The sequence below is a fragment of the Chelon labrosus genome, assembly GCF_963514085.1.
Source record: "Chelon labrosus genome assembly, chromosome: 18".
NCBI classification, from domain to species: Eukaryota; Metazoa; Chordata; class Actinopteri; order Mugiliformes; family Mugilidae; genus Chelon; species Chelon labrosus.
Window position 1 is genome coordinate 16195825 of NC_140351.1, and position 23415 is coordinate 16219239.

At 41.7% G+C, this 23415-nt stretch overlaps 2 protein-coding genes across 4 annotated transcripts; both read right to left on the reverse strand.

Moving 5' to 3' along the window:
* Positions 1-5: 5 nt before the first annotated feature.
* Positions 6-11460, reverse strand: LOC311503182 (uncharacterized protein). 3 transcript variants are annotated; one of them, XM_084565751.1, is made up of 11 exons: positions 11120-11460; positions 10240-10524; positions 8885-9481; positions 7622-7819; positions 7036-7368; positions 5970-6055; positions 5750-5856; positions 5507-5650; positions 3462-3593; positions 1965-2234; positions 6-1584 (listed from the first exon to the last, which is right to left on the reverse strand). In XM_084565751.1, exons 2-11 carry the CDS (start codon positions 10386-10388, stop codon positions 1375-1377), a joined length of 2226 nt encoding a protein of 741 aa, XP_084421877.1. In that variant the 5' UTR covers positions 10389-10524; positions 11120-11460; the 3' UTR covers positions 6-1374. The 3 variants fall into 3 exon arrangements, with proteins under 3 accessions (XP_084421877.1, XP_084421876.1, XP_084421878.1); XM_084565750.1 differs by having other exon boundaries at positions 10240-10527; XM_084565752.1 differs by having other exon boundaries at positions 10240-10578.
* Positions 11461-12295: 835 nt separating this feature from the next.
* Positions 12296-14871, reverse strand: otulina (OTU deubiquitinase with linear linkage specificity a). The gene is made up of 3 exons (XM_084566807.1): positions 14672-14871; positions 14411-14532; positions 12296-13040 (listed from the first exon to the last, which is right to left on the reverse strand). Exons 1-3 carry the CDS (start codon positions 14783-14785, stop codon positions 12617-12619), a joined length of 660 nt encoding a protein of 219 aa, XP_084422933.1. The 5' UTR covers positions 14786-14871; the 3' UTR covers positions 12296-12616.
* Positions 14872-23415: the final 8544 nt, after the last annotated feature.

The following is a 23415-nucleotide window of genomic DNA, read 5'->3' on the forward strand; positions in this document are numbered from 1 at the left end:
CAGACTTTTCCAAACTTCCAAAAATGTAATTTTATTTAAATACCATCCAAACCAGACAGAGCAAGAGCATTCCTGCAAATGGCATAATCAATATTTTACTGGTAACATAGCACATTTACCTGGTCTGGAATTGGGTCAAGGAAATGGCCTTTCACCACTAATAACCAACATTCATTCTTATTGTGCATTATTTCTAAGGCAACATGGAGGACCAAGCGCGCCTCTTCGTCTGAATCCAGTGGCTGGTGTTTGGCATTGTTGCCAGTATCTGCAGCAACAAAGACACGTTTCTTCCCCTCAGAACAGCTTGGTTAAAGGCAACATGTTACACATTGAGTACACGCACGGTTGCAAACACACACAGACAGACCATCACGAATCACGCCTCTGACACAGAGGCTCGATTAATCTTCCAAGTCTTCCGATCTTCAGCTGTTGTTAAACCCGATACGTCATCAAACCCTTCATTGACTAATTCATGTTTCACTTCTGTCACACTTAATACGGTTTCAAATGCATTTATGACACAATCTAAAACAATAAATTAACACACAAAGTGCCCAAATCCAGTGTAAACACTGTCCTGTTAATCTTTTTTGGCACTATTGGCAGCTCAACTGTGTCTTCATCAGAATTTTAGAAAGAAAAACTTTTTTTTTTTCCAAACTGAAACTTCAAAGGACAGCCCGTAAACTAAATCCGCATCAAACTGAGAAGATCCCAGAATATCAGATATGTACACATACACCCAGATAGAAAACTCTATACAGTACAGTGTGCACAAGGATGTGTAAACCGCATCTTGTACAGGGTCTCAAATCAGCATATTTTTAAAGGAATAGGTCGACGTTTTGCGACATGCTTATTAGCTTCCTGGCAGAGAGTTGGATGTTTGAAGATGCAGTCAGGAGATGGTTAGCTTAGCTTAGCTTAGCGTAAAGACTGGAAACAGAGGGAAACTGTTAGCGTTGCTCTGCCCCAAAACAAAAGGACTGTTCACAATGAGAAAAAGATGATGGAATAATTAATAGCTAATCAGCTTTGCTGACATTTAATATAAATTAGAGATACAGATCTGCATTTGGCCAACCCTAGACTACATCCTACATTTAACACTTTTTGTATGGATAAAGAAACAAGCTTTAAACGTGGTTGGACTTCTCTAGGTTAGAGCAAAGCCAGGCTAGTTGTTCCCCTTTACGTCCACCGTTTGAGCTAAGCTAACCAACTGCAGGCTGTATCAAGCTACTCATCTAACATTTAACAAGCTAGCAAGCACATTTACCAAAACTATTCCTTTAGTTGGAGTAGATCTGTTCATCTTGATTGACCTGAGGGGTGCTTGTATGGCAGGAGGTTTCTCTACAGCCGCAATCAGCTGGGGGGGACCTCCTTGTGGAGTTCTGCAGCTTCTACAACTGGCACGTTGTAGTGGCGGTCATCCTCTGTGACGAGGCACACGGACTCCCAGTCGTCCTTATGGTCGTCTGGGTAGTAGGTGACAAACTCCTCTGTGTCCGCCTTGTACAGTCTGTAAACTTGAATGGTGCACTGCAAGGCGTAGCCCAGCAGGAACATCTCCACCTGCACAAAAGGAGGGAGGTAATTGCAGGGTTACCGAGGAAATCAAACAGCATGAAATATGACACTGAAAACATCATTTAAATCAGTGCAGCCTGTCCTTCCCGAAACCTCCTCACCCCTGGGGCTGATGATGCAGAGGCAGCTCAATAACAGAAAGCAGCACAAGTGTCGACATGTTTTTCTGTCTGGGTCTCAGATTATTAAACTGTTCAACGACCGGCACATGACATCCAACTTTAATTGCTGTTTTACTTTGCTGCTCAGCATGACAACTGTTTATTTAGCAAAAATTTACTGCTGGATTCAGAGGGGGGGGGAGAAAATCCCAGCGGCGCTGTTTACCATAAACATAAAAGAAAGGAGCGCTTGGTTTCTCTTACCTGCTCCAGCCCGGCGCTGAGGCCCACATGGCTGAGGTGGTTGGAGAGGAAGGAGTGCGGACAGTCGGACGAGTCCCGAGCAAACAGCAGCCAGCAGAAGAGAGGGACGTCTTCGCCGCTCTGCATGCAGCCGTGCAGCTCCACCGCTCTGCCCAGCATCAGTAGCTTGACCGCCTCCAGCAGCCCGAGCTCCTCTTCTCCGCCCTGGAACAGTTGCTCGCACAGCTGCTGCCGCTCCGCAGCGGAGGCACAGTCCACCGCTGCCTGCCACTGGAGCCAAGTCAGTGAAACGAACCCATGAAGTTGTTTAACAAAATAACTTAAGAAAGGTCATGGGTCAATAAGTTAAATCAACTTACTGGACGTTTTGCGGAATAACATTTAATACAGACATACTTTTATTCCACTACTTTAATCATCCGCCAGTCTTTTAAGTCGTGCCAAACATAAACATTTACCTAATTCTCCTTCTTGTCTTCTTGACGTTACACGAAACGCTTGTGTTCTGTTCTTATTGGTTTATACTCTCACATCAGATGTGCCAATAGCCTATGGGCTAGACTGGGGTAAGCATATATGCTTGAGAGCTGGTGTGTCAGCATTATTCTGTAATTAGCTCATGCTAACCGGTATGCATAGTTAGCATACAACTGATAAAACATCAGAGGGAATTAATCCTCTGGCATATTTAATGGAAATTTAAGGATTATTTTACATTTAAATAGCTTAATTTGTAGCAAGCTGCCCCTTCAGTAATCAGGTCAGTGGGTCACCTGAACTGAATATGCACGTAAATGGAAACCTAAATGAATTAGTAGATTTGATTAGTGACTTACGTCCAGGGATCATGTGGTTAATAAAGGGGCTTTCATGCGTAATGTACAGCTGGAGCTTCAAACATCCCCCTGATTTATTTACTGAAGAGTTTTTGTATAGTACGGTGTTTTCCCTGTCCACACACATATACATTAGTGCACGTGGCAAGTACAGCACAGAGCAGGATAACAAAACAGAGTCTATTCTGAGTGCAGCTGTATGGAGCCTTTAATGTCAGGTATGCAGCCGGCACATAGCTCCGCGTCCCATAAAGCAACAGAGGTCGGACTTTTACAAAAACACGTGTAGAAAGCGCCGGAATTCCTCAACCTTTCAGCGGCAGTGACCGACTATAAAGTCTTCTCCGGGGGCCCTTACTGTAAAAGTAACGAGGCGCTGTGCCTTTAACAGTTTCTTTTGAGAATGAGGGTCCATCTCTGCCTCCCGATCCCTCACAGAGCGACCAGGCCGTGTTAATGACGCCACGCAGCCTTTAAAAGCGACCTCCCTTTAACATATGGTAGCAATCACATCCGAAAAGCTCTGTGGATGAATATCAATACCCTCAGTGTCTACGGGCAGCACGAAAATAGAGCTGTGGTTTACTCGTGCTGTATCTTTAAAATACTTTCTCACTGCGTGTGTAATTTATACGCTGCTGAGCACATCTGCAGCCTGTACCTTATCTCGAAGAAGCTCCATGTAGCTTTTAAGCTGCTGTGTGGCATCTTCAGTCCTATCTCCCTGCAGGCACTCTCCAGGAAATGTCCACTGACTTATCAGCCCTTCCTGGGCCTCCAGTTCCTTCGGCAGCTGTAAACACAAAGAATTAAGATTTTAAGATCACTCGGGTTTTAAGATCACAGCTGAACCACTGAAGTCAGATTAATCAGTTCTTGGTTGTTTTTTGTTCTCTTCAGTCTTATGCAAGTAGGTGTTTGTCATTTAAGAACATTGTTAATTCTTCCTAAGTCAGTGACACACCGCTGAGCGTCTGTAGCTCAAGTTTTGGTGAGGTGTTGGCACCGCGGCGCTGCCACTAGTCTGTTGCCCGCCCGCCTGAGGCTTTTCAACTGATTCATGTTGAACTGGCGGTGGAGTGCATCACTGAGAGAGATTGCTCTGATTGGCTGTTCAACTTAGCGAATCAGTGGACGATAAGAAAAACAGAAATGACAAACTAAAACAAAACGACCAAGTTCAAAAGGGCACGCAGATGGCCTTTATTTTAATCACATCTGATAAGTCAAATTTCTTTACAACAGCGTGATCATCTGAATAAACTTTAAACCAACTGATCAGCATGATTCAGGAGAGGTCAGCTCTGTACGATGGTTTGTAGCTCTCCCTAGCTTCCTAGCCTTCCGGCTAACCCACTAATAGTAGCTCTTCCATGTTTCAGTCGGCCTCTGTTGCCGACAACTCTCTAGTGTCATTTTGATGTTTCTGTGCCGTTGCCTATCACAGGGTTATCTGTGACCTACAACACAACTATTTGTGTAGAATTCTTTCACGCAGCTCCTGAGTGGAGCAAGTAATGTGCAAATTCCCAGCTGTGTGTTCGATAAGGAGCAGACTGTAACTGACAACATAAAAAAGAAGCGGAAAAAGACCTTTTTCACAGCAAAGACTGTGATTTGACACAGCACAGAAAGCACAGTTGGATTTATTGACGGTTCGGTTACATTAAGTGCCTCAGTAAGCAACAAGCTATAGTAAAAACCAGAATACATCCCTTACTGTGTGAACAATGAAAGCTACGTCTCAGTGAGAGTTGCCAGCAATAAAGTCGGCGAATCACTGTTGGAGTGTCACTCAAGTGTCTAAGTCTCAGACGTCAGCTTGTCATTTCATATCGTAGCTTGTTGCTCTCCTACTGCTAATGTGAACGCATAAGAAGCTGCATCTCCTTTCAAATGCAACAACACGTGAACGCACCTTTGTTCAGATGGTCGGCCTAATGTTTGATTTTTATTTCAGTAATCATCTTGGGGCCCAATCTTTATGACCTCTTCACGTAGGGTTAACAACTCAGCAGCCAGTTGTTTACAACAGATTAAGATTTAACGAGGAAGTACAGTGAATCACAACAGATCTGCTGACAGCGCCCTTGGCTGACAAGAACCGAAAGCTACTGATTCAGTCACTGACAACAGTGATTCAGTACAGTCAGTTCCCTTTGAAGGTCACCCTACTGTCTGGAAATTTACCCAAAATGCCAACTGGGACATGGAGCATGTTCTAGACCTGCGTGAAAGCAGATACCTTGTCATACCAACAGGAGCCGGTAGTTTGTAGCCATCATTCGACCAGTATCACTGCGGGACAGCCCGCAAAAGCTAGGGCCACAGACGCTGACCATGAGTCAAGGCCTCTGTAGCCGTTCAGTGTTTTGTCTCCCTGTCAGGGGGTTGACGCGACATATTTTCCAACGCGCTGTCTCTGTCCGCTGGTGTGAGTGTGCTCCCACGCACGCAAACTTGACCGTCTGGGTTTTTTTTTTTTTGAGGGGGTAGCTAGAATGCTCTTTTAGGACTCTCTCGTGTATTTGCTTTCCAGCAGGTGCAGATAACACCAAAACTAATGTCAGCCAGAGACAACATTTTCAGCTCATGCCAAGTGTCACTTAAACCAGTTAAATGCACCAGAAAAGATAAACTTTATGGCTTATGTCTAGGGCTAGGGCTTAGCCAATGCTCAACTACTACATCGAAGTGAAAATTTACCATAACAACGTCCTCCTTCTGCAGCCACACAGGCATCTTGGTGGTGTGAGACAACACCTGGAACAGCGTGGCTCTGAGGGCGCAATAATTGTCCCCCCTCACTCTCCTCAAGCTGCCAAACCTCTGGGACATCTCTTTATAACCCTGCAGCAGCACACAGGAAGCCATTTATTAAGAAAAGAGGGGAAAACAACAACTGGCTTTAATCTGCCACACTTCTACCCAGGAGCCACAGGCACCGACCTTTTTAATGAGAGCACTTTTGGCAGTATTTCCTTTCCACTCTCTCTCGCTGTAATACAGAACGTCCACCGCCGGGTCCAAACTGCATTTGTCCTCAACCTTTAAACCTGAGCGAGAGAGAAGACAGAGGAGTGAAAGGCGAGACGATGGACGGAACAACAGCGCGACTGTCCACGTTTCAAATGTTTAACGGAACTGAATGACAGAAGGATGCACCGACGTTTAGTTTCCAACTCGCACAGTGGTTCTGGTTCGTCACTGTGACATGCAGACAACTCCTCGGCTCCTCTGTACAGGTCTTCTTCACTAAGAGGAAACAGAAACAAACAGTCTGATCAAAAAAACAATACATTTACCGTCTGTTCCTCTGCTAAATAAATTTACGCCTGCGTCACTAACACTTCCTAAAATCTTAAGACTCACCTATTTTAAGAAATTAGTCAGAAGTCAGACAGTATGGAGAGACAGATTAAGTTTGGCAATGTAACTAGTATAGTACCTCATGTGACCACCTCAGTGGGAACAGAGGGGGCCAACTGGAGTAAATTAGAGAGATTGGACAGGCCAATCGGTGAAACTATTAGCTCCTAATAAACTCTTGATCTGATTATTTCTTTCTTTCTGGCAAGTGTTTAGAAAGGTGTAGAAATGTAAATGTAAATCAGTTTTATTGGCCAAGTATATAGCATACATACAAAATATATGTAGGGTCAAGTAGCCAGACAAGGTGCATTCAAGGAATGTATTCTACAGTTTGCTGGATACAGTATCTCTAACCGACACGGCAGGTGTTCAAACCCAGAATGTCCTAGTTACTAGTCAGGTATTCTAACTAACTAACAGAGACAAAATTGCTGAGGGTAGCACCGTCCATCTTTGTCACCTTCTTCTATTCAGTGTTGTCAGTAAAGGTGTAAGGTTTTCTGACAGACTTGATGCTCCACAGCGCTCGGAACCACTTGGAGCATGTTATGCATTTTGTTGACAAGAAAATATCCACAGAATAACACCAACTTTATCCTTTAAAGTCACAACATTCAATTATCACTCTCTGAGTTGTTTGTGGCTCTGTGGTGTGCATTAAAGCATACACAGATTACAACCAGCAACACTTTTTAACATGTCTCCAGGGTTAAAAATGTCACCACAAACTTTTAAACATTTCCTTCCTGTGTTGTGTCTGACTTCAGTGTCTAGTTCCACAAACACAGAGACACTATTACTTCCTCTAAATGTGTTGCTGAAATCCAGTTTCAGACTATAAACAAACAATGATGCTTACAGACCTGTTATCCAGGTCTTCTTCTCTCTCAGCGGCAGGTTCAGGCTCGGCCTTCACATCTGCGGCAGGGCTTCCGGCCAGCTCCTCCTGTTTTTCTCCCATCCCCTGGATCTCAGCATCTTTCCCAGATTCAGTCTCGGCCTCCGTGGGAGCACTCGCCACCTCTTCTTCCTCCACCCCCTCGGCCTTCCTCCCATCATTCTCTTTTACTCTGGGAACATCTTCATCTTTGTACTGCACTTTTGGCTTCATTTCCTCCCCAACATCCGGTTTGATTTTCTCCAAGGAAGTGACATCCCCTAAGCTCGTAGTTGTACATTTGTTATCCAACTCTAAGCTGGAGAGAGAGAGAACACATCTGTGTTAGTCTTACAAGATTTAAACTCATGTTATAGTAAATGTACTGCTTAAATCACTTTTTTTATATTGGAAAAAAAATCTAATATTCAAATATTGAGGGGAAAAATACAACAAAAAGCCAGTTTTGATAATACTAGTGGTAGCAGTTCGCCCCCTTGTGGTCACAACAAGTTCTCAGGTTATGTAAAGAAGTGTCTTGTTTTGGTGTCACATTCTCTGAACCTACTGACCTCTCGCTGGCATCTGCTGGAGCTGTGGCCTCTGGCTGCTGGACAGAGCTGGAAGACTCCTGTTTCTCACCGCTGTTGACAGGTTCAGCCGGCTCCAGTCCAGGAGAAGACTGAGACACATCATGGCTGTTGACGTCCTCAGGGTCGACCTCCCTGCACACCGGAGAGCTGCCGCTGTCCGAATTATCTGTAACAGGACTGGACGCAGATCGACGACAAGAATGAGAATTCATAATCAATGTATATTATGAACATGTGCACTGTAGCATTCATAAACAGTTTACAGTTCTCTGCATATTACATATTTTAGAAATCAAGAAAAAGTCCATTAAACCAGTGACAACACGGCCATGAAGTGTGAAGCCGTCCTGATCACTGATTTCGCAACACCATGCAGACGCAACATAAACACAGACGAGATTAATGATTAAAGAGATGGTGACCTTGGAACAGCAAACAAAATTAAACGTCCAATCTGATACAGATGTCTGCAAAAAAGTAAGTATAAAGTTAGTCTTCCAATATTCATTCCCCCGTGGCATCTTCTGGGATATTTAGGTTTAATGTCGACAAGCTAAACAGGACAAACTGTTCCTTCTCTGACTGTTTAATTTAGGTTTTCTTTTTTTACTTTGTGTCATTTGTTTGTTTAATCATCCCTCAAACATTTCACAACTAACAACTGCCATTGTGTAAAAGCAATCTTTACGAGATTTAGCATTTGCTTTACGACCTCCACACATTTGTCAGCTGATAAGGTACACTAGTGAAAATCAACGCATTCTTATATAACAGTCCTGCAATAAATCTTAGCTTGATGAAGGTTATGATATTCAGTATTTGTTTAAAACAACTGAGAGAGCTGATGATCCAATTGTGTTTGCATGTTGGAGGCCGTGGTTTGCAGAACTATTGAATTGCACTGTGTTGTATTGACACATGTTTCTATTATTTTGACAACTCCATTTAAGTAATCGGGCTAGGCTAAATAACAGAAACACTGTGGTGTTTATTTTAATACAGTTTAACAGCAGCACAAACTACATAATGAAATGATCAAACAGCTGAATCACCACCGTTCTGACGCTGCTTCAACATGAACTGACCCATATAACGATCATGAAGGCGGGTTTAGTGCAGAACTGTTTTAGTAGGATGCATTAGTTGCACTAGTGTACCTAAGGTTCTGGCGAGCGAGTGCTGTTTACGCGCAGAAACAAATAAACCATATTTCATGATTAGATTATACAGGTTGTAACTTACCAGCTCAGAGGCTCTGTTTTGGTCTCCTCGCTGACCACAGAAATGAACGACATCTGATCTGCTGCTTCAGCCAGCTGAGTGTTTGGCGCAGATAACGCTTCATTTTTTTGAGCGGTCTCCTCTGATGGCTTGGCTGCAGCGTTGTAAACAGTAACTGCGGTGGGTGCCTTTTGTTCTTCTTCTTCATGATTATGAAGTACAGCACCGACTGCGATTTGCTCTGCGTTTGTGCCGGTCTGGGAAGGGTTTTCAGCACGGACCACCTCAGCTGTTGGCGAGCATCCATCTGAGTTTTTGTCATTCTCTGCGGCTTGATTTTCTTCTTCTGGGTTTGCGTCCTGAGGTTCAGGGACCTCCTGGTCTTGCTGCGGACAGTTTAAAGTGCATTGCAGAAGTTCAGGTTGTCCACTATGAGCAGCGGTTTCATGTGTGTCTTTGTTTTGTGCTCTGGTGCCGTTTTCAGACACTCTGTAGGGGGAAGGCGTCGGCGTTTGAATGCTTTCCTTCTGCAAGGGTCCATTTCCCTGAGTGTTGTTGGGCTCCCCATTCTCAGCACTCTGCTTCTCCTGATTAGCCTCCTTGTTTTCGGTGTTTCTCCTGAGTGACAGAACAGCGTGAATTAGCGAAGTCACAGAACTTAACAAAAGCAGCCTTCAAACTCTAAATTAAAATGAGTTTCATGACCAGGAACACAAACAGATATTTGACCAAATATAAGATGCTGCCAAGACATTTCAATATGATGTAATATTCCTCTGAGAACACTGGGTCCTGGCATTTATATGGATGTTACGTACCAGAAACTGAACATTGTTGCATATCAAGCACACTTCCAACATCAACTGTGAGGACAAGATGTTTACTTGCTGTCTAATATATCTCACCCACTGACTGATGCCATGATGGCTGGTCAGTGCACAATCAAAGCCATCATCCTTATCTTCAGTGCATAGATTTCCCATTAGTGCATCAAAAGCCACAAACGTTTCTCTCAAGCGAAACCTCTTAAGAGCTTATGGAATTTCCCCCATCACTGTTATCACATCCTACACAAAACCACCGGGGAAAATCTACTCTTTTTGTTTTTACACATTCTCCCGCAGCTTGTCACACATTTTAAGGTCATTTGGTAAGATGAGCTTTGAGTTATGAGAACGTTTAAACCTAAACTTCAAATCTCACTTTCAGTTTAGACATGCCTCGACTAAATGTGTTGACTTTTATTTAGTGCGATCTGTTGGTTTATCTTTAACACAAAAGACACAAAACACAAGATAATATATTTTAGTATGAAGTCAGGGAAATGCTTAGTTTGATTTCCCCTCTGACCAAAAGCCACAGTTTTTTTTTTTTACCTCATATCACTCTCTCCTTCGGGGCCACAAGTGCCGACAACTACAGTTTCACCTGTGCCCGTGGCGGCCTTTTGCTCATCCTTCAGCAGACCACTTCTTTCTTCCGCACTGCCACAGGGACTCTGAGTGTGACAGCAACAGTTCCCCATCGGCTCGCCCCCTCTTCTTGGGAGGTCACACGGGTTGCCGGTTGAACGTTGGCCCTTTAGTCAGGGACGTCCACGAGCGACCAGACGTGTCGCTGGAGCCTTGAGACTTCAGTGGTCCATGATGAAGAGGGTCACGCTGCTGATGAAGCCAACAAGCAGCCACATTTATGATTCATTAAAGTGCTGGTATCTAAAGTCAAAATGTCCAACATCACTGAATGTATGATGAAAACACTTCCTGTGTGATGTGGCAGGTTTTACGACCAATGATGTGACTGGCTGTTAATCCTACACGTGTTTTTTCCTCTATTTTTATAGATGTCAGTTAACATGAAGCCCTCATTTATGTACAGAAATAGCTGATCCAGATCAATACTTTGGCTTAAAAAGTGACCAAACGTGTAGACTAAATACCATGAGGAGAAGTCTACAGAGTACTACATGGCCACGATATTTGGTTAACATTTATTGAAATGTATGGCACCCAAAACAGCACATAGAGATATTTTAGCATCACAATACACCATGGAATAAATACAAAAATAAGATGGTGGGGATGCAAAACTCCCGTTTGAGGCCTAACTATGGCATTTTATTATTTACACAGTGCACAAATTTAGCTACACCCAATTATTAAAGCCAACACAAAATAAGGAAGTAGCGTCAATATTACAGCTGCTTCCTTAATTGACAGTATAATATAAACACGTAAACATAACAAGCAAACATACCTTGTTTTTGTGTTAATGAAGTCAAACTCCGCAGGGTTTTCTGTCATGTACCTTCTGTTTCTGTTTCACTTCTGGTGAGCTGGTTAGCTAACCAGCTAGCTAGCCAGTTAAACTTAATATACAAACATGTGCTACTAAAGAGTGACGGCCGCTCATTAAATCGCTGCAGCCGCAACGTTCAGCTTTTCTCGTGACAGCGCCGTTACCGTTTGACACGGCCCATTTCATTAAAAGCAGCGGGTATTTGCTGTGTTTGATGCGGAACATCTGTAGGTGCGAAGTCCTAGCTTAGCCGGAGCAGCAGGTCACGGCTCGGTCCGAGCGCATGACGTCATATTACTGTACGTCGTGAGCTTGGCTGCGTTCAGGCGCGCCTCGGAATCTCGGCTTATGTACGCCACGAGTGGTGCTTTTAAGGACAGGAAATTACCTTTTTAATCGTTCGGGTCGTTCCTTAATTGCTTCGTGTGTTTGTTTTTCAGTCAATTTAATATCTTTGAGTGTTTAACTTTTGGTTAAATTAAACAATGCATTTATAGACATCACCTGTGATTCCTTGAAAGTGTGGTAGGAATTCTATAATAAGAAAACCTTTAATAGTCCCACAATGGGGAAACTGCAGTTTGCAACAGCATACAGAAATGACAGAGACAGAACAGATAATAGACATATTGCACATATTGGGAGTGCTCGCCATGGAGCCTAACAGCAGCAGGAAGGAAAGACCTTCTGTATCTTTCCTTCACACATCGAGGGTGAAGCAGTCTGCCACTGAAGCTGCTCCTCAGTCCCTTCAGGTCAGCATGGAGGGGGGCCGGACTCATCGTCCAGCATGGAGGACAGTTCAGCCAGAACTCCCCCATCACCCACCTCCCTCACCGAGTCCAAGGGGCAGCCCAGGACTTCCTGATGATCTTTTCCAGCTTCTTCCTTTCCCTCTCTGCGATGCCACCGCTCCAGACCATTCCACACAGGATGGACTTAAACACATTTATGAATATGTAGTTTAAACATTTCCTCATAACCTGTACAGAGATGCTTGACATTGCAGGAATAAACTCTTAAACTTATGCTATTTTATATAGGGACTTATTATACTGGTAGTGCAGCGACAAAATAAAAACAATAAAGAAAATTATATTTACAAACAGATTTTATTTAAGTTTAAAGGAATGTCTTTGCTCAGTTTTACTTTAAAGTGGGCCATACACTCTGCTTAAGGGGCTAAAAATTCTTAGACGGTGCTTCAGTGACCTCTAATTAAGAGATCATATTACAGTTTCCATTAAAAAAAAACAAAAAAAACCACTGTAAATATGTTGTATGAAATGTGTTTATTTTCAAAATATCTTGTGTGAAAATGTGAAAATTCAAGATTATATTTTACATTATATGTACATCAAATGAACTTCAAAAAAGTACACTAAATCCTTTTGCACTGTTCAAGTCATCGTTGTTCGAATAGGCTATAATTGAGTTCCCTTGTTCTTTTGACCACTACATGATGTTCAGCTCCTGTATGTGACTGATCATCTCCTGCGGCAGTCCCAGCTCTGATACTAGGTCCACACAGCGCTGCAGGAGGACGTTCAGGTTTTCACCTGAGCTGGAAGAGCAGTCACTGGACCCTGAGCAAAGATTTTGCGGGCGTTGATGAACATCCAAGTCCATTTTTTCTGCTTTCTTGCAGCAGTTTGATTCTTTGCATCCCTCTCCACAGCAGCCTGTATCAGCCTGTTTCATCTCCAGATCCTCCATGCTCTCAGAGACGGAGCTCACGCTGGGAGGAGGATTCTCCAACACGTTCTTGATACGATCTAGGATTCGTTCCTCGTGCTGTGTCACCCGCTGCAGTAGGTCAGTCACAGAGGCCGGGACAGGGTTTTCTGGATGCTGCGTCTGGCACCAGCACAATATAGCACTGTGACGTCAGACACAAAGAGGCAACAGTGTCACATACAATGGCACAGAGTGACTGTGGGCTGGACAGAAAAGAGCCTTTAATAATGGCCAGTACAAAAGAAACTCATGATGTTTCTGCGCTAGATCACTAAATATCCCAAAATATCTGATTAGAATAAATGAAAATATACAGAAGGAGAACCCTCCCCCCTTATACATCAGCAAGACAGAGGTGGAGATGGCAAAACACATACATCAGTGAGGGTCTTACTTGGTCCCAACAAAGACTGTACTTCCTGAGATGGCTGTGGAAGTTTAGCATGTCAACCAAAATCTTTAGTATTAGTATAGTACAGGTGAGAGTGTCATCACTACATCACTCCCAGTGTAGTTTGGGAACTGCCCTGCCCAGGCCAACATGTGATTAAAAACTGAACACTTCATTTCTAGAGGAACCTTCCCTTCACTACAGGATATTTACAGGACCAGGGTTATCAGGAGAGCCCTCAACATCATCAAGGACAATACACAGCCACAACACAACCTCTTCACACTTCAGGACTGTGAAATCAAGGATAACTACACTCACTAACAGTTTCTACCTTTAAGCCGCCACATTCCTGAACAGTTCATATACTGCCTCGCTTCCCCATCACTCCCACTGACTGTAATGGCTTCTCTCTGTTTCTAGTGGTAAGTGCAGGATTGAATTTCAACATGTGAACATCAAAAGATGCTGTCATGTCAATATAGTGATTGGACCAGCTTTCATCTGGGATTTACCTCATTAAAAGCCTGTTACACTAACGAAGTATTCTTTTCTCCGTCTTCAAATTGGCATCACTTGATCACAAACTAGATGTGTATCAAAAGACAACTACTTGCTGAGATGATTTTTCTATTCAATACTTATTATGAGTGGATCAAAATTATTTAGATGAAAGAAGAGGAAACTGTGAATTTCTCAAATTAACATTGTGAAAAAACATTTGGTGTTGTCTATGTAACAGCATCATGGTCTTCTACAGTGAAGTGAACTCCACTTTAAGCCACATGAACTTATCTTTCACCTCTAAGCTCAAGGGAATCCAAAGCCATGTCATCGTGTATATTATTGTGATTCTGGTGAGAAGGTTTAGCAAAACATCCTTGACTTGTGACTCCATTAAAATGTGTCAGTATTAATATGTAATCTCTTATTACAAGTGTTAATGTGAGAGTTAGGGCTCTGACTGTTTCTCTTGAAGCATTTAGAGACAAAGGTGATGAAAGCATGCAGAAAAGGCTAAAATTGGAACTAAAGTCTAAAAAGGTGACATAATTCAGCCTTGGCACAAATTCATTTGTCATTTTATGAATCACACGTGGCACAGTTTGATCATGTTTTACCTGACGACTCCTCTAAGTCGGCCCACAGCCACAGTCTGAGCTGCTCCCTCTCTGTATCCCATGACGAATCCCTCTGGAAGAGAGGCATCCTCCCCGGCATCAGCTCCATCTACATAACCATCCTGCCCACAACACCACAGCCTCATTAGTCACATACATTTAGCTTTACAGATGCTACAAGCTGCGACATTATTGGGTGAAACGGAGCCACTACAACACATTTTAAGGTAAGTGATTGATGTCAGCTAAAGCTAACTTTACCCTGATTCTCTTCTTCATGTTGGATGTCCACTCTCTACTTTGTAAATTGAGCTCGTCCGCGTTCTCGTCGAACACATCATCGCCATTTAAGGACGCGGCTTTAACCCAAGACATGATGGAATAACTAAACACCTGCCTTTAACACGACTGTCGATGTTTTACTGGCATGTGAGCCACCTGGGCAGCGGCGGCCAACTTGGTTCGCTGCCTCAGCAACAACGATACGTCATCAACCTGCGACTGAAAAGGGAACGTCACGTAAACCCGGAAGTAGTGTGACACTGTCACGATGAATCAACATTATAACAATTCATTTATTTTGTTTAATTAACTCAATATCAGCAACGTGACAGTCACATAAAGTAATATATTTTAAGCTGCATGTATTCTAAAAGTTTAATAACAATAAAGCGAATATTATTCTTAAAAATAGATTATTCGTTTAGCTGTAAATAGAGTTAAAGCCATTTAGTATTCTTTTTCTGTCATGTTTTTTAAAGGAAAACGATTAAACTGGGAGTATTTATAAGTAGAGCCAATATAACTACACAATATTTTCAGATGAAATGTTTTTATTCAATTATTTCACATTGTTATTTCATATTAATTATTTCGGCGACCCATTCCTGTCAAATGCACACACATTCAAGCAGGATCTACATATTGTACAACTAAAAGCATACAGATATTGTGTACTAAATGTTTTGGGTGAAAATGTCCCTTTAAATCGCAGACTTGTTCTGTAGTGTTGATGTTTACAGCAGCGACACTGCCATCTAGTGGCATCACACCTCAGTCACTACCAGATTAAACCTGCAGGGGGCGCTGAAGCCTCACAGTAAAACTCATGGTCCATCATCGTCATCATCATCATCGTCATCGGATGTATTTGGTCATCATTAATGACTCTGTGGCTGGGATTCGCTTTAATTTTTATCAAACAGGTGCAAAAAATAATTATAACACATTAAAATAATTTAATTTACCCTACACTCTCTTTAAAAAAGTTTAACTTGAAGACTGAACAAAAGTGTGATTGATGTTAATTTGAGCAAACCATACCTCACCTTTTACACCGTATTAGGTCATTTGGTTTTTAGATAAAGAGAAAACAGTAAATGTGGATTCAGACAATTCTTTTGTGTCTTAAAATAAAATATACTAGACTGATCTGATTCTGTGTTCACTGAAAATAGTAAAAGTTCAAACTGTGGTATGGGTGTGGCATGTGTATTTATGGCATCTATCCGGATGAAATCAAATCAGATATAAAATTTGGCCTCAATTTAAGGTGGATTATTTTAGTTCCTAAAGAAACAGTGTTATTTATTTTCTGATGAACATAAATGAAGAAATAATACACAATAATGTAAATTTGCATAATGCGAGGACTTGTTTTTGTTTTAAACAAGAAATTAAAATGCTTCTAGGTAAAAAAAAAAAATAATAATACTTTCTGATGTGCAAAACACAGAAGAAAGATAAAAGACACTTAAATAAAGCATCTCAGAAATCACTGAAACACTTGAACACCAGTACCTGTGTCCAGTGCAGGCCGGTCAAATCACTGTCCAGTGCTTCTTTACAGCTTCCTGTTTAAGTTTTCAAACAAGAAGACGTCATCTGTCATGACAAACACATTATTCACTCATCAATAATGCATCTCACCTCCCCTTTTCTCACTGTTGAGAAGGGAGAAGGGGGAAAATCCTCCTTGTTTTATTTTCAGGTTTTCTCATTCTTCATGCCACACTTTATGGAAAACACAAGAGAGAGTGGACAGCGGGTAAATGCATTTCACCTTGGCGGAGTGCATTTGCAGCCGCTGGACAACAATGGCCTTGAGAATACTCCGAGGCCACGGAGGAGTTGTCTCTGTTCTGGAAATGGAGTCGGCCCGGAGGCCTCATTCACGGCAGCCACACCTTCAGTCCCCTCGCTCGGAGAGTCAAAACAACCAGCCGGGGCAATCACCTGACACATTTCCATCCAATTTCCACTGCAGAATGTGTTCATTTTCAGGCTAATGGCATGTCATTTTGCAGGAGCCTTTGGTCAAGAATTAATCCTGGAATCAAAACAGATTTTCCGGGGAGCAATCTTCCATCAAGTATTGATTTTTTTACACTCACGGAGCCTGTACTCCCTAATTTAACCTGACAGCCAGCAGCACAATGGACTGGGAGCACCTTGGCGTCTCACAGAGGGAGCTCTCCTCCTCCTCCTTCTCTCCATGAAGTGAAAGAGAGATTGGGAAGGGGAGAAAAAAGGACTCCCAGATGTATAAAACAAAGAGCATTGCTTACAGAAAACAGAGAGATAAAGCTTCCGTCTCTCTGTTTTACCTCTAATTATGTTTTCGAGGATAGTGCAACTTGGGCAGGTAAGGCTGAGAGGGAAGAGGGGAGAGTGTTCTGGGGCCATCAGCTATCATTATGGGCCTGTTGACATCTCCCTGTCTTTGAGTGATTCTCATCTGTGATTTCCCCTGGCCATTTTCTGCAGATGCACGAAGAGGGGTTTCATCATGGCCCCATAAAAAGGGCCCAAAGTGTCCGTACTGGCCCTCACTAATAAGAAAGCAAAGAAGTGTCCGACCATGTCACTCCTCTCCCATCCATATCTGCTCTCTCGATGCCTTCAGATATGCAATCATTCTCTTTTCTCCCCTTCTCTCCCTCTCCCCCTCTCTGTATGTGCTATAAGTATACTATACCGTATGTAGAGGTCAGCTGGATGAGAGGATGATGGAGGGCAGGGCCGGTTATTTTCCTCTAGCTCTTAAAGCTGCGATGACCCATGTTCAAAAGAGTTGCACTTTGCCAAAGGGTTTTTCATGCGCTGCTTACAAACTACCTGACAGGATGGAAACTACTTCAGTTTTCATCTGCTGCTCTTAACTCATAATCATCCATTGCAGGAAAAGTGTGGAGGGATGTTTCTGTCTGGTCGTCGTAGACACTTAAAACCCAAGTAGGCAAATGTTGGCAAGCGCAAAAATGCTGTTTACCCTTCAAAGAAAACTGAAGAATTTAATCTCGACGTGCTCTCATTTCCAGTTCATTAGGCGCACTAGTGAAAAAGAATACATCCTTTATAACAGTCCTGCACTAAGTCTCTGCCTCAAGGTTATGGTATTCAGTATTTATTTAAGATAAATAAATATATTCATCTGTGTTTTCATGTTGGAGGCTCTGGTTTATAGTACTATTGAATTGTATTGTGTTGTACCGACACATCTTTCTACTATTTTGACAATCCCAACTCCTACATCCTCTAAAACAATCATACAGTTGAATTAACACTTTTCTGACACCGTTTCAATATAAACTGAACATTGTGAGAGTCATGAAGGGGCATTTAGTTCAGGACTTTTATATTAGAAAGCATTTGTTTACATTAGTGTACCTAGTAACACAATTTATTCTTCTTTCCACTTGTTATTGTTCTTATTTAACACCTTTTGCTGCCATAGAGGGACAGACCTCATGTTTCACTTTATAAAGCCGAAGCCTATTAGCAAAATTAGCCGCTATACAGGACTGTGTTTTACATACAGCAAAATATATTTCATACATGACTCAATGCACGGATTTTGAGGTAAACAAAAGGTTTTTTTTTACGATAGATGGTTTGACTTTATTAGGTCATTCAGAGACACAAACAACGATTTGTTTAAGGTGTAAGTTTCTCTTTGTGGACAAAACTCATTTAAATTTTCCAACATAATGTATTTCCAGTTGAACAACCAGAGGACTTAATGTAGGGAGTTGTTCTTGTAATGTCCTTGTGTTTCTTCATATACACTGATCAGCCACAACATTAAAACCACTGACAAGAGAAGTAAATAACATTCATCATCTTGTAACAATTCAGTGTTCTGCTGGAAACTTTTGGGCCTGGCATGTAGACATGTAGCACCCACCTAGATCAGACCAGGCACCCCCACCCCATGGCAATGACACTCCTTGATGCACACACACAAACGCTTTAGGAACAACTAAAAAAAACAAACAAACACGAAAAACAGAACCTGGCCTCCAAATTCACTAGATCCCAAACTGTTCAAGCATCTGTAGGATGATCCACAGAGGACCCTCCCCTCAACCCATAGGACCCAAAGCCCCCCACTAACAACATTCTGTTGCCAGACACCACAGGACACCCTCAGAAGGACCATGTCCATTCTCTGATGAGTCACAACTGTTTTGGAGGCACAAGGGAGACCTACACAATATTAGGAAGGTGGTCATAATGTTGTGCCTGATTGGTGTATGTTCACTGCTTTTAGAATAGATCCACTGAATATTTGCACGGCTAAATGCCCATATTAAAGAGCTGGATGTGAACTTTTAAAGAAGCTATTATTGATCATTTTCTTTATAGACTGTGTTTTTTCTTGAGGCACGTGGAAAGCAGGTGTGCAGCTTCTCACCAGTTCGGTCGCGATACTTGTGCAGAAAACAGAGACATCACTGCCTAAAGACATGCATTCAAAAACAGGGCTGCTAGAAAGTTAAATGGACTATGGGCCGATGCAATCAGCTGCACAATTCAGACAGGTGTCTCTGTAAAGACCCGGGCTATTAACTCCTCTACCTGCAAATACCTCACAGTGTGTCATTGCTAATAACGCTGGAAAAAAAAGGCAGAAAAAAAAAGAAAAGCAGAAGCAACAGTGAAAGCAAAGGGGATCATATGCATGGCCAACCTCGATCGCATGTGAGGATTGGTAATTGCACCCCCAGAGGCATCTGGGTGTGCAGAGCAGCAAAGTGGGAGACGCCTGAGCAGCTCGGGCTTCACAGTCAGTGTACCAACATCTCAACCCTGAGGAGGAAGTGAAAACAAGAAGGCGGAGGAGCGGAGGGGTGAGGGATATACAGACAGTTCATTTACCCAGAACATCAGCCCACCGCACACTGTCTGAAAGATAAGGAAAGTGAATGCTTCATGGCTGATGGAAAACAAAGGCAGCAATTTAAAACCATCTGCATCCAACACATGCACTCTCTCCCTCCACCTCTCTGTTTCTGTGTCCTGACTGATATTGAAACATAATCCATTTGGAGCGCCGACATGTCATTATATTTCTATCCGGCCTCCCTCTCCCCATTCAGGACAATTTCAGGTGGTTGCAGGTTGAACAGGAATGTTTTATTTCAACAAGTCAGACAGTCTTTGATTCTGTTTAGAGGAAGAAAAAAAAAAAGAGAGGATGAAGGGACACACACACAAAAAGAAGAGTTTACTTTAAATTCTTCTTAAGGAGACCTCAGCTGCTCCTGTTAGCCTCCGTAGGTGCAAGAAAAAAGAAAAAAAAACAACAACAATGAAACTGAAAGATTCAGAGATCAAAACTCGTCTTTACTGGGCGACTGTCTTTACTAGAAACATCATACACCACAAAGGCTTGGGTGCGACTCCTCAAACTACTGCGTACGGCTCTTAGATCTGTCATAAATAACGAAAACAGGAATACAATGTAAGTTTTCCAAGAAACAGAGCTTCTGTGAAAAAAAAAAAAAAGAAATCGACATTTTAAGTGAAAAAGTTCGGATGAGTTTCTTCATTTTACAGCGTGTTTCTCTACTCCGACACCGCGCTGAAACATTTTTTGCTCATGATTGTACTTTGTAACTACACAAACACACACTCAGTGGGCTTTTCCCTTTAAAATCAAGTTTATTATAATCTATCATAAGGTATCAGGATGCTCAGCTTCCATATGAGCCACAAACCTCCCTTTACATGTAATTAACATATGCAATACCAATTATATGTGCAGTATATTTAAGTTAATACCTTATCCTGATTTCTTTCTTTCTTCATTCTGTTTCTCTTTTTATTTTTGATTCTTTCACAGTGCACCTTCAGCTATGTCTATAGGTGTCCAATGACAATGAAGGCTATCTTCATCTTGTCTACACGTGGAAACAGGTTGTGTCACTTTAGAAAGATGTGGGTCTAATAAAAAATACACACTAGATTACGACAAAGATTTTTCTGTCTACGGATTAGTCCGCTTGACAGATGCTTTTTTGTTACTGTCCTAAAACAGTAACAGTGATAACTTCAGTTATTCTATTCACTAAAAAAATATATATAGGACACACAGGAGCTGCAAATGATCAGATAGTTCTATACAATTGTTACGTAGCGTCAGTAACAATCCCTATTGTCTGTGAAGAACTGAGAGCCAGAAACCCCAGGGCAAGCACTACGGTGACTACTGTGCTCAAGAAAACCCTGCGCAGAACCAGAGCTCATGTGGAGGCACCCGTGAGCTTGAGGGCAGCCGGGTATAGACAGAAAAAAAGAGGGAGGTGGGACAGAAGAGAGCAGCAATGGGAAGCAGATGAATTCATGCATGCGTCTGGATAGAGCACACATGCATCATACTTTGTATTAAATTAACAGATTACAGTTTTCTTTCCCGAGTTCTTAATGGATCTTCAACCACTGGAGCTCCACAGATTATAATGGAGTTTCTTTATATTTTAATATACACCACAAACCCTTCCTTTAAAGCATTTACTCCATTTTTTTTCTCTCTCCTTCTCGAAACTACAAGAAGTTGTCCCGTATGTACAGATGATAAAAATGTTGTTGTTTTTTTTAACTTTAATTTTCAGTTTTGTCTTCATTTCTTACATTTGTACACACACAAAACAAGCCCAGAACATGTGTGCCTTAAAAACAAAAATCCTTCTATGGTATGTCATTGTCACTGTTCTGTTTTGTATTGTCTGTGCAAACAGGTTTCATTCATAAGTTATCATGTTTTGTCACTATGGCACCGCTAAAAAAACCCAAAAACTAAGAAAAACACTGTAATTTGGACTCAATTTCCACTAACTGTAGCTAAGATGATACCCGGACTGTATTCAGTGATCACATCTAACAGCAGGTTTGGATCATTTTACACACGGAGAACAATCTTGTTAGTTTAAGGAAATTGCTTCAATCTTCTACTAAAAATATTTCAGGTCCAAACAAAAGTCTTTGAGAACACGATTCATCTTCTTTAAACAACATTTAGGTACTTAAATCTGAAGTAAGAACAAAAGTTTCTTCGTACCGGATTCATCCAAACCCTGACATTTTATAATATCTGTGTGAGAATCCCTGTTAACTGAGCTCTTAGTCGTCATTCAAAGCTCTGCTATGCCGCAGAGGGAGGGTGGAAAGTAAACTTTTATCAGCAGCCGCTCAACAAACAGCTCGAGAAAACAGATATGGGTCAGGAGCTGCATCTGCACAATTACATTGTTAATGGCGAAGACAATGAAAATGGCGCGGCTGGAAAACAAAAGAATATCAAATAACTCGCTCGAGCTGCGTACACCTCAGCCATCACTGCTCAAAAATACATCCAGCGTTCTGAAATGAAGGAGGGGGGGAGAGAGAGAGAGCTGAAAGGAAGACGAAAAAGCATCTCGAACATCAGTTTTCAGTCTAATGTTAATAATTTATGTTGTCTGTGCTTTTTATTATTATTATTTATTTATTTACTACTTTCTTTTCAGCAGCCTGCCCGTTTTTCAAAAGGCATCACGGACAGGGAAGCCGTATCAAACTTTTGAGTTTAGTTTCAAAAGGCTTTCTTCTCGTTTATTTATATATTTCTCCTTCTTTACACTTGTCTTGTTGTTATTTGGCGAGGCAAACACATGAAGCTTTGATGAGAAGCAAACCTGACATGTATTCTTCTCTGCTGACCCCAAGGAAATCTAAATAAGTTGCTAAATATTGTATGTAAGACTCCTTTTTTATAGCCTGTGCTCTCATTAAAGAACACTTCAGATGGCCATTCATCCATCCTCCCCCTAACAACGGGTCAAACGGGTCACATTTTGCACACCGTCTTACACATGAAGGTTGGCACAGTGATTTAACATGCTCTTGACCATGACCTTGCAATGAAAAAAAATAAAGGTCAGGACGACGCACTCAATAACAGTTTTTATGCCTCTAGTTCAAAAAGATGAAAAGAAAATCAGGGATGTTTTTTGAATATTTGTATATGATGGAAAACTTTGAATCCTACTGCATCCTGTGTCACACACAATTTTTCTAAATCACAAAATATATATTTATAAAATAATTGACATGTATGTGCTATTTTCATGTACTTTCATGTACTTTTAATCGATAACGTCTGCCAGTTAATATGGTATGCTGTGAAGATCTACACTATTCCTGAAATCAGTAATAAATTTATCTACATTTTAATACATTTAAGTATGTAATTTAAAAGTAGTCTGACTAGTCCAAATTGCAGAAATGAAAACTACAGCAGCTGTTAAGGCTAGCTGTCGTTAGCAGAAGTTAGCTATGGCTTTTCTATTATGATTTATACATGATAATGCTAATCTCCTGCAAATGGTAGCTAGCTTCAGTGCGTTAGCATTCTTTTGTTAGCGTGACTAAGCTCTATCGTCTCATTTTGTAATGTGGGGTAAAAATAATATGTGACCTCTGAAAACACTATTTTTTAAATGTGATTTAAGCTAATCAAACGTATGTTGAATGCTACTAGAATCAAAAGCTGCTAACATAGGCCCTTTTTAGATACGACAGAGAGACGTAATAACGTGTTTTATGACCATACAAGAATGCAACATTTGCTCTCTGGTTGCCTGGCAACTTGTCTGCATTTTGGTTGTCATAATAATTTTTAAATAATGCGGGCTCAGTCAGTGTACCTCATTTCACATTATTGTGTACCCGTAGGTGTCGAT